The 12,022-nt window shown below is 53.4% G+C and overlaps 1 protein-coding gene across 1 annotated transcript; it reads left to right on the plus strand.

The window, feature by feature from the left end:
- The first annotated feature begins 5,694 nt into the window (after positions 1 to 5,694).
- Positions 5,695 to 6,651, plus strand: LOC136995977 (olfactory receptor 5AP2-like). The gene has a single exon (XM_067316972.1). The coding sequence runs from the start codon at positions 5,695 to 5,697 to the stop codon at positions 6,649 to 6,651; it is 957 nt and encodes a 318-aa protein (XP_067173073.1).
- Positions 6,652 to 12,022: the final 5,371 nt, after the last annotated feature.

Genomic DNA, 12,022 nt, shown 5'->3' on the forward strand with positions numbered 1-12,022 from the left:
GAGAACCTCTGTCAGGAAACCGTTGAAGTGGTAAGAAACCGAGACTTGGGCACTAACAAATGTGCAGTAAGATTTGCTCGCTGTGAGTACACTGTATCTCCATCTTCAATAAATCTCTTTGCAATAAACCCAGAGGTGATGATGATGATGATAATAATAATAATAATACCCCCCCCCCACGATACGCTCACCTGGAGGAGGTCTGCAGAGGAGACCAAAGTAGAGTGGTACCAGTCAATGTGCCCAAGCATGGGGCAGCCATCCAGGGGGACCTTGAAAGTCTGGAGGAATAGGCAGCATGCAATCATATGACATTCAGCAAAGATCAATGCCAAATCTTGCCCCCGGGAATAAGAACCCCTTGCAACAATACAGGCTGTGGGCAGATTTCAGGCAGCAGCAAGCGCCGGCTGCTCCCAAAGGGACAGGGAGCCGGGAGCCAAACATGATGACAAGGCCAAAAAAGCAAGGGTCTCACCAGCCAGGGTCAAGCCCCACCAAAGCTCAGTGAGGCAAGCAGGGCAGACCTGGAGATGGTAGCCAGGTTCAGCCAAGACTCCAGATCACCAGGAAAGTTCTTGGCGTCAAGACAGCTCCGAGGTCAAGCCGGGATCACATCTTGGCAAATCAGGATCAGGTCCAATGACAGTAACCAGGGTCATACAAAGCCCCCTAATTGCAAGGCAAGTCTAAGGTAGAGCTAGAAAGTTAGGCTCTGATTCAGAGTCCAGATCAACAGGGTCCATGGGCAGGAACAGGCATACCTGTGATACAGCTGCAGACAAGCACACCTGCAACGTAGCTCCAGATGGGACTGAAGGCCCAGGCCTGAGCTTAGATGGGGTTTCTTGGACATGTGTGTGGAGGCTCGTGGTGAGGCCGGTCAGGGCCATGAAGGCCTGTTATTGGCCACTGGGCCCTGACAACAGCCTGGCCAGGAGGAGCTCTGCGGAAAAGGCCCTGGGGGTCCTGGTGCACGGCCAAGTGAACGTCAGCCAGCAGTGTGCCCTCGCAGTGAGGAAGGCCAACAGCTTCCTGGGCTGTGTGCGCAGGAACATGGCCAGGAGATTGAGGGAAGTAATCACCTGCCATCACTCAGTGCTCGCTAGACCACATCTAGAGTGCCACATCCAGTGTTGGGTCCCAAATAAAGGCAAGACAGTGACCAACTGGAGCCAATTCAGTAGAAGGCCTTCCGGATGCTCAGGCAGCTGTCGCACAAACTTCTATGTCCATGGGACCAGCTGCTCCTGCCCCTCCAGCCAGGGCAGACGGCAAGGAGACTGCATCTCACGACAGGCAAGTCCAACAGGGCTGAGAGGAATCATGTCTGGTGGCAACTATTGCTGCAACAACAGGAGCAAAGGAGGCTCCTGGGAACCTCCAAGGTAAGAGGTGGACAGGAACCAGGAGGAAATATCCGTAGCTCTGCTCCCTTCAGCCCCTGACACGTGAGGCCCCTGTGCTTCTGGGAGACATTGGGGGGCCCTCTCCCCTCAAGGTACAGAGCCTGGCACCTGAGGGGGACTCACCCCATCCCCAGGGCAAGACTCCATGGCTGGGAGGAAATGCCGGGTGCTCGACCTCTTCCTCCCCACTGACCATCAGAGGAGGCTGGAGGGACCAGCTCAGGCAAGCAGGATTCTCTAAATCTTAGAGAATCAGGGAACAGAGAGTCGCATGCAGGGAGGTGAGGGGAATCCCATTCGTGGGATCTCTTCTGACTTTGCATCATGACTTTGGAGGAGGCCTGATGATTTCTCTGCCTCAGTTTCCTTTTCAAAGCAGCATGTCCCAGAGTTTGAGTGACCAGAGTTATGGGGAAAGCTGTATGCCGGGAAGTGTTCCCAAAGTTTCCAGCAGCTCAGAAGTTTCAATCTCCTTTGGGAGCCAATTTTACATTGCTCACTCTCTGCAGTCCCTGGGGAGAGACCAGCTGCAGCAGGAGCCTTCAGAGACTCGTTAGTGCTTTAAACCTCAGGACACTCTGGAGAACAGGGGGCATTCAGCTGCTGCTGGGGATGCACCACAGGAGCTGCTGGAAGAAGACAGCAAGGGCAGAGCAATGCCTGAGCCCTGGGTGGTGGTTTGCAGAGAGCTCAGGGAAGAGAAGGACCTGGTGGGGAAGAGGCAGAGGATGAGACCCTGACCTGGATCATCACTGACCGGCACCATCAGCGCAGAGGTCAGCACCTCATCCTGAGGACTGCAGGTTTGTGCTGTGTCTTCTGAGTCAGGTCTGTTCCTTTTTAGCTGCTGAGGTTTTGCATGGTGGCATCTATGATTGAAAAAGGTGATGAGCAGATCCCTTCCTGGGTGTCTTCTACTCCAGCTCCCTCTTCCCTCCACACATTTCTTCTGATGCCCTTGTTAGCTGAGCAGAGTCCTGGGGAGCTTGCCAGTCAGTGTGGAGTTACTTGTGCTTTTGCTGCCCCTGAGCCAGCCCAGAGCCTCGTGAGCACAGCTGGCAGAGCTGAGGTCCAGCTGCTGGGCTGTGCCACGAGGCAGCCCCAAAGCCTTTGGAAACCATTGCTGGGGAGGGAACTACACAAAGTGAATGATCTTCCCTGTCCTCTTCCCTCCTACCCTGCTCAAAATCTCTCTTCCTCATTATGGCTGATTAGCTCAGGTGTCCATCTTCTCTCAGGTCTTTCTCACTTTCCTCTCTGAAGCTTGTGTGGAGGCTCTCTGGGAGTCCTCTCAGGCAGTCCTGCTGCGCAGTGCCATGGATGTCAACTCCTGACCCACGCACTGTCAAAGGAAGCACACGGCCTCACCCTTCCAAAAGAAGCGTTTCAAACAGCTGAGATCAGCCATTTGGTACAGGGCCCATTCTCCTCCTTTGAGGAGAAAGGGCATCTGGCATGATGTGCTCACGTAAAGGGATTTTCTTGCCTGGTCGGGATTGTGGTCGCTATTTGGAATAACTGCACGCAAGGAGAGACACTGTCACAATCTGAGAGAACACTTTCTCTCATCTACCTCCATCTACCATCTACCTAACTCTCTGGAAAAGCCATATACTCTCCTTTCACTAGCCACGAAGGCCCTAAAGGGAATGCCAGTGCAGTCAGAGAAGTGCCAGAGTCCATGTCTTCCTTGACAGAAGCTTCCTGCACGATTCTTTTATACAAGCAAGAAAGAATAAAACAAATGTTCTTTCTTGTAGGTTAATGTTGCTGGCAAAAGAAAAAATGAGGGATCTGAGGCGCTGCATGGAGAAATGGGAATGGGACAATTGCATATCACCAGTGGAATTTCTCCTCCTGGGAATGGGGAATGTCCCCTCACTCCAGACACCACTCTTCCTCCTCTCGCTCATCATCTACTTGTTGACTGTAGTTGGGAACATCCTCATCGTTGTGCTGGTGGTGGCAGACCAACACCTACACACACTCCCATGTACTTTTTCCTGGGTAATCTGTCCTCCTTGGAGACCTGCTACAGCTCCACTAACCTGCCCTGGCTGCTGGCCAGCTTCCTGACTGGGGACAGCACCATCTCTGCTCAGGGCTGTATGGCTCAGTTCTATTTCTTTGCTTCTTTTGCCACTAGCGAGTATTACCTGCTGGCCATGATGTCCTATGATCAGTACTTGGCCATATGCCAGCCCCTGCTCTATGCCAGCCTCATGACCTGGAAAGTCTCTCTACAGCTGGCAGCGGCATCTTGGCTAGTGGGCCTGGTGTTTTCTCTCATAATCACTGGCTTCTTATTGCATTTAAGGCTGTATAACACCAAGGAAATTGACCACTTCTGTGATCTTACCCCTTTGCTGGAGCTCTCCTGCAGTGACACTAGGGTCATCACACTAGTAGCTTCCTCAGTATATATCTATCCTCAGTATAGTCTTCCCCTTCCTCTTCACGCTGGCCTCCTACATGTGCATCGTAGCTGCCATCCTGAGGATCACATCCAGTGTGGGCAGGCAGAAGGCCTTCTCCACCTGCTCCTCCCACCTCACTGTCATCTCTGTTTTCTATCGCATCCTCATCATTGTCTATACGCTATCCAGAACTCCCCAGCTGAGGCAGCTCAACAAAGTCTTCTCCTTTTTCTACACCGTCCTCACGCCCCTGGTCAATCCCCTCATCTACAGCCTGTGGAACAGGGAGGTCAGGGAAGCCCTGAGGAAAGCATTCAGGAAAGCTCTGGCTTTCACCCAGAGCACATAGCAGTTGTACAGTCCTGTGTACAAAACACTGCTGGTTCTGCAAAGCAGTAAAGCCAGCATGGTTAATAATGTGCTGCATAGCAGGTATCCCTTGACAAGAATATGTCACTGAGAATACTGGTGGGAAGAGAGTATATATTTCCTTCAGCAATTAAATGTATGGTTTAGAAGAGAATGTATGGTTTTAGAAGAGACCCAGGTCTTCGTTCTCAGGAGCATCAGTGCACAGGCTACCTCTTCATGCTGAGGACTGCAGGTTGGTGCTGTGTTTGCTGAGGCAAGTCTGGGTCTTGTTATTCAAGCTGCTGGGTCTTTTAACAGAAAAAAAACAGGTAACTGAGACCAGAGTCTCAGTCCTGTCCTTTCCTGCATGTCTTCCCACCCCAGGTCGCTCCTTTCCCCAGGCACCCCCGAGTCCCTGGCAACTGGGGACAGATTGCCTGTGCCTGTCTCTTTTCTTCTTCTCTGCTACCTCTGTCCTTCTCCCTTTCCCACAGTCCCATAGATTTTTTCTCAGATGCTCAGCTTTCTCACATTCCACTCTCCCCATCACCTACCTGTCACTACCACCTCCAGAAGCAATAGTCCATTGTTCATATAAGGTAATAACTCCTGACCCATATTTGTCAATAGAAGTAACCAGCCTGTTGGGGAGTTGGGGCAAGGAGGAGGAAATCCCTTCCTCCTAAAGTGAGTGTTTCAGAGAGATGAGACCACTCTCCCTGTGCAGTGCGCACCCTTCTCTTTGGAGGGAGCAGGGTCTCTGCCATGGCATGTTTCACCCAATAAAAGCTTTCAAAGGGCTTTTTCAGTGACTGTGGTGTGTGTTTTCTCTGACTCGTTTTCTCTTTCCTGAGAGCAGAGGATCTCTGTTCTTCATAACTAAACTGGGTCTTCCTGGGAATATGGTTGAGCATATGGAAGAAGGCTGTCTCAGTGTGAGCAAATGCACATTATAGTCTTATTGCATAGTGAGAAAGAGGCACCTCCACGGGGCAGTTCATTTCTGTGGTCAGAAGGGGTCTTCTGGGATAAGTGGAGAGGCCGTCTGGAAGGAACCGTTTTTCTATTCACCCACAGATCCAAAGTGAAGAGTGCCATTCACAGATCCTTTCAAAAGTATAGACAGAAACATATGTTCTTTCTTTTTTTGTAGCTGGGGAAATAGCAGACCAACAGTACTACATGGAGAAAGGGGAATAGGACAATCATACATCAGTGATGGAGCTTATCCTGCCGGGAAAGGGGAATGTCCCCACACTCCAGACACCACTCTTCTTTCTCTCACTCATCATCGATTTGGTGACCGTGGTCAGGAACATCCTCATCATAGTGGAAGGACTCCTTACTCTCACAGTGCACAGGAACCATGAAGGGAATGTGAAGGGAGCAAAAGAACATGGGTTTAATTTTTTTGCTGTCAGCAGTGTTCTCCCCAACTCTTCTTAAAAATAACTGCAGAATGCATATCCTTTCTCACAGATTCCCTTCCTGGAAAGTGCAGAAGACAAAAACGCCATATGGAAAAAACAGAAAGGAACAATGGGACATCATCATGGGAGTTCCTCCTGCTGGGAATGGGGAATGTCCCCTCACTCCAGACACCACTCTTCCTCCTCTCGCTCATCATCTACTTGTTGACTGTAGTTGGGAACATCCTCATCGTTGCGCTGGTGGTGGCAGATCGGCATCTGCACACACCCATGTACTTCTTCCTGGGCAATCTGTCCTCCTTGGAGACCTGCTACAGCTCCACTGTTCTACCCCGGCTGCTGGCCAGCTTCCTAACTGGGGACAGGACCATCTCTGCTCATGGCTGTATTACACAGCTATATTTCTTTTGCTCTTTTGCAGTTAGTGAGTGCTACCTGCTGGCCATGATGTCCTACGATTGGTACTTGGCCATCTGCCAGCCCCTGCTCTACACCAGCCTCATGACCTGGAAGGTCTCTCTACAGCTGGCAGCAGTGTCTTGGCTAGTGGGATTCCTTACCTCTACAGTAGTCACTTCCTTCTTATCTCATTTAAGGTTCTGTGGCCCCAGTGCAACTGACCACTTCTTCTGTGATTTTATCCCATTGCTAGAGGTTGCCTGCAGTGACACCAATGTGGTCAGACTACTAGCTTCCATACTATCTCTCTTTAATCTAGTCTTCCCTTTCCTGTTCACCCTGGCCTCCTACGTGTGCATCATAGCAGCCATCCTGAGGATCCCGTCCAGCATGAGCAGGCAGAAGGCCTTCTCCACTTGCTCCTCTCACCTCATCGTTGTCACTGTTTTCTATGGCACCCTCATCATTGTCTACCTGATTCCCAGAACAGCCCCACTGAGGCAGCTCAACAAAGTCTTCTCCTTCTTCTACGCTGTCCTCACGCCCCTGGTTAATCCCCTCATCTACAGCCTGCGGAACAGGGAGGTCAGGGAAGCCCTGAAGAAAGCATTTAGGAAAGCTCTGGCCTGCATCCAGAGCTCATAGCAGTTGTACACTCCTGCGTACAAAACATTGCTGGTTCTGCAAAGTAGTAAAGTCAATGTGGAAAATAATATGCTGCGTACTAGATACCCCCTGAGAGGAACAGAGCACTGAGAATATTGGTGGAAAACAGAAGAGAAGGCAGTATAGATTTCCTTTAGCAATTAAATGTATGGTTAAGAAGAGACTGAGAATAATATTCCTTTCTTAGTGCTTCCTTTCCAGACAATAAATTGGTGTTGCTGTAGGTGGGAAATGTTGCAATGTTGTCATTTTCTTTTTCTGTAGTGAGAGGGAATTCATGTGGGGTGAAATCTGAGAGAACAGGGAGGGAGATCGGGACCAGCAGTACTTTCCTGACTGCCAGTTCCTCAGATGGCAGCAATCTCCCTCTGCTGTGAACATTTGCAGGGTAGAGGTCAGTGCCTCAGCCCACAGCCCTCATTACTCTTCTGTCCAATGGAAACGCACATCCTGGTAGAGTTGCTCAAACACATGCTGGTGTCCCCTGTCATTTGTGACGGCCTTGAGTCTCCCAGACATCTGAGGATTCCTGGCAGATAGTGAGGGGAAACAGTGAAGGGACCTGCTGGGCCTGGTGCTGCAAGAGGATGCTCTAGGCAAACCTCAGGGCATCTGAAAGGGCCTCACTGTCATGCATGGACATGTGAGGTGCCCATGGAGCTCAGGGGAGAAGGTGGGAAGTGGCTCATTCACCACAGCTGGGGCACCCAGAGCTGACTGTGAGACTGTCTCAACACGAAGGCACCAGAGGGTGGCCTGTGTGTTAGATGAGCAGCTGCATCTGCTGAGGGCATCAGCTGGTGCAAACGCTTCTTCCTGAGGTCTTCAAGAGTGTGAATGTCTCCCTGAGAGAGCCAGGCCAGTGTGGGGGAAGTGTGTATGGGGCCCAGCCCAACACAGAGTGTAAAACCTGAACAACCACCAAAGGAATTTTGAAGAGAGCAACAGCCTTGAGCTGCCTTCAACCCACATATTCCTTCCCGGTGACTGGGGATGCCCAGTGTTGTGACGTGAGCGTAGTATAGAGACCGGGAATGGGGATCACATGGGTGTTGGGGTTGAACTGTATATTGCAACTGCTGTATTTTGCTGTATTTTGCACTTGTACTGTGATTCCAGCACATTGCTGTATCACTCTGCTAAATCAAAAATCCTGGGTAACATCACATATCTTCAAAGTAAACTTTTTTTATTGAATGTTGCACTCTCCGTGTGTGGAATATCTAGAAGAACCTGGTCAGAGTGTGCTGGACTCTGACACAAGAGAGGCCAAGTGGGCCTGGTCCTTCCCTCCCTGCCCTCCATCCATCCCAGCTGGCAAGTGGCCTGAACCCCTGATACCAGCCAGGATTTTGGAGAGCTGAAAAGCATCTTGGGATCCTTGGAGAAGCCAGGCAAGAAGCAGCTATGGGATTACTGTGCTCTTCAAGGCCAGATCACACTGGCAGCAGAGCCTGGGGAACAGCCCCTGTATCGCCAAGCCGGAGGCCAGAGCCCCAGGAGCCCCAGGAGCCCCAGGACTGTCCTGATGGCTGTGGGAGCTGCAGGTGCTCCCAGCCCCTGGAAGCTGTGCCACCTCATTGCCTGCTGAGGGATGGGAGACCAAACCTGGGCTCTGAGGGTTGCAACTCTGGTCCCTCGTGTGTTTGAAGAGGGGGCAAATGATTTTCAGGCGAACCACAGGTTTGAAGTGCGAATGCCCCATGCAGAGCAGGCAGCCAGCCTGCAAGGTGGCAGGGGACCTCCTGGCCTCTCCAGGCACCTCCTGTCTGGTTATTGGCAGGTTCAAGGAGGCTGGAGGAAGCTTTACCACTGTCTCTGTTCAGCCATGGACCTTCAGCCCCATCCTGGCTGCGCTGCATCGCTGCCAGCATCTCCCTGTGGCCCAGCTCTGGGGAGAAAGAGGGGCAGGATGCAGGCAGCTGTGTTTGCACGTGCAGCCCCTGAAGGGCAGGAAACCCTGGCTCTGTTTCTAAGGAGAGAACACGGCTGGTCATGGCTGGGCTGAGCTCAGCCCAGAGCTGCTCTCTGCTTCTCAGTGCTGAGCTCACTGGGAGCCCATCCACAGGCTGAGAGCGGGCATTTGCCCCCCATTCCATGGCCATCTCCATGATCCTCTGCTGGAAACTTGCCGTTCTGGCCCTGAGGGGAGCTGCTCCCTCCTGCCTGAGCCGCTCTCCTCAGAGTGGGCACCTGGGGGCCCTGGCCAGGACAGGGACATGGTCACCACGGGGACACCAACCATCACAATGGCCTTGAGGGCATGATGTCACCTCCATCACAAAGCCCTGGTGGTCACCAAGGAGACTCCCAAGACCATGTCCTGATAATCCCCCATGGGGACCCCCCATCACAGTGCTTTGCTGCCCCCATGGGGATCCCCATCTCCATGTCTTAGCCTCCAGCCCTCTGAACCTGCTTGGGAGCTGGTTTCTGGGGAAAAGGAAGAACCTTCCTCTCCCCAGCTCTGGGCTCCCCTGTGCCTTGCCCAGGCAGCTCCTGTGCTTGGCTCCTTGGCCCCCCCAGCACTCACAGCCCCTGGGAAGGTCCTCACAGATGTGCTGGCCCAGACTTACCATGGGAGCGCGAGGTCTCGCAGGGCACCTTAGCAGAGGTCCTCGCACACAGCCTGGGACAGCCCTAAGATGCAAAGGTGTGCCCAGGTGTGGGGAGCCCATGGTGACAGCTGCTGGGGGCAGAAGAGCATTTGGGGTTGCAGCACAGCTGTTTGTCAATCCCTGGGATGGTCAGCGAGGCCATCCAGAGCCAGGATGTCCATGCACAGCTCTCGCTTTGACCCTCCACAGAGGCCAGGGAGGTGCTGCTGCACATAATGCCACAGCAGATGAGTTGAGACTCATGTCGCTGTTGCTCTGGAGGTGCCTGGGCAGCTAACCAGCCTGGGTAGAAACCCCATGTGGGTGCAGGGCACTGTCAGAGGAAGCTCCCAGCAGTGGGTGGGGGCAGGACACTTTTGGGGGAAGGTCAAAGCGAGCAGGGGGAGTGGGGCACTCTCAGAGATGGTCACAACAGCGGCAGGTGTCCAGGGCTGTTCTTCAGAGGGACCTTGACAGGACACTGGACCAGGGGCCCAGAGTCGTGGGGGCATCCATCCTTGGAGACAGTCACACCTTGATGGCACCAGGCCCAGGGAAACCTGCTCTGTCAGCTCCACTTGCAGCAGGGCCTGGAGCAGAGACCTCCAGAAGCCCCTTCCCACCCCAGCGGCTCTGTGACTCTGGGAACGGTTGAATGGGTTTCTCTGCAGCTCTCTCTGGCTTCACTGGCATTGCCCGCACTAGTCTTTCTCTTGAGATGGACCTGACCCGGTGAAACCCTGGGGGGAAAAGCTGCCCACACCCACCATGCTCACCCCAGACAGAGCTCACGCATCCAGCTCCCTTTGATGGTCAGTCCCACCCTGCACTCCTTGCTCACCCAGTTTGGAAGGCCCCTGGCCAAGGGAGAAGCTGCTGGTTTTGCTGGGTGAGCAGGGCTCCTTCTGGTGCCATGTGTGTGTGTCTGGGGCAACGTTCAGGAGGCTGGTCTGACTCCCCATGGTGGGGAGAGGCAGAAGGTCTGGCAGACGTGGTGTCTCTGCTCTTCTATCCCCTTTTGTCCTCCAGGGATACAGCCCCACAGCAGGGCACTCCAACGGCCTTCACCCTCACAAGGAGGCAGGGGTTGGGGGACCCCAAGCACACGGGAAGGTGTTGAGGTGTCCTTGGGCTTGCAGGGTTTCCTGGGGGACACCAAGGGCATGAAGGTGCCAGGGAGTTTAGTGGTGTCACTGAAGTCCATGGGGAGGAGGCAGGCAGGTGTGCAGGTTTGTTAGGGCCTGCAGGAAACGACAAAGCCCAGCCAGGAGCAGTGAGGGCCTGGAGGGACGATAGAGGGAGAGGAGGTCAAGACGACTTGGCTGGGATCATGATCGTGAGGGTGTTTCCGTCGCAGTGGGAAGGCCCGTCGGTGAAGATGACCAAGGCTTGTCTGCCCCTCACACTATCATCCTGTGTTGTTCATCCATGTGGGCACCAAAGGCACTGCCTGGGTAGACCTGCAAAGCATCAAGCACAACTGCCTGGCTCTGGGGGCGATGACTGGTGGATCTGGGACCCAGGTGGTTTTCTTTTCAATCTTGCTGGTGAGGGCAAAGGGCTTGAGGAGGTCAGGACAGATCCTGTGGGTGAACAACTGGTTGCACAGCTGGTGTCAGCAAAAGGGTTTTGGTTTTATGACCATGGGGCCCTCTTTGCTTGGAAGACATTGGGTCAGGCTGACCAAGCAGGGCAAGAGCATCTTTGCTGACAGCCCGGCAGACCTGGTAAGGGGAGCGTTACACTGGGAACGAGAGGAGGGAGAGGATGACCAACAGTCAAGCGAGGAAGTGGTGGAGCAGGTTGGCAAGGAAAGGGTGCAGGTCAGTGTGTCCGTGCTGGCCTGGCCATTCCTGCACCCCTGCCCTCTGCTCCCCACAGGACCCTGGGCTGGCAGTGCTGCTCTGCAAAGTAAGTGGCTGTGGGGTCATGAGGCCATGGGGTGATTCCTGACTCAACTCTGGCCATGCTGGTCAGGAAGGGAAGCAGGCTCAACCGGACAGGGGTCACCACCACTAATACTGCTGGCACATGTCTGTGCTCATGGACAGTTCTCAGAGTGACCCCAGGGCATTTGCAATGGCAGGAGATGTGTTTGGGTGGGTGTCATAGCATGACAGTGGGGACTAGCTCCAGCCTGTGGTGTTTCACTGAGGGTGCAGGAATGGCTCTCCAGTGCCCCTTCCCTGCACCTCCTGGCTCCCCACTGCCTCTCTGGGGATTGCAGAGCCCTTATTTCTCCATGCCTACCTGCATTTAGTGCTCTACCTTCTGGTCACTCCACTGTGGACCATCCCTCACTTTGTGAGGCTCCACTCACTGATTCACCACAAAATCCCCATTTATTATGGAAAGGTTATTCTGGAGGCCAGGTCTCTCATAAATGTGCCCAATGCCTGGTCCTGCCTGAGCTCACAGGAATGCACAGGGAAGCACAAACCTATCACCACCACATTACTGTGGTGGGGCCATATACACATATCAGACCACAGAGGACAGTGTGGAAATGAGGAGAAAATCCCTGGAAAAAAAAGTCCTGCTGCTGTTGGTGGATGTGTCTCCAAGAAAGCTGCAGCCCCCAAGTGAAGGCTGCAGTGAGGAAATGCCTGCTGGGGCAGTGGGGGAATGGTCATGAGGAACAGAGGGTCTGTCCCCACAGACTTCATCCAGACTCTCCTCCTTTCCACTTTTGCTCTGCTTGGAGTGTTGGAACGCTGCAGAGGGAAGGGACCAGGCCATGGTGACAGCCAGCT

This window comes from Apteryx mantelli, unplaced genomic scaffold (assembly GCF_036417845.1).
Source record: "Apteryx mantelli isolate bAptMan1 unplaced genomic scaffold, bAptMan1.hap1 HAP1_SCAFFOLD_20, whole genome shotgun sequence".
Taxonomy (NCBI): Eukaryota; Metazoa; Chordata; class Aves; order Apterygiformes; family Apterygidae; genus Apteryx; species Apteryx mantelli.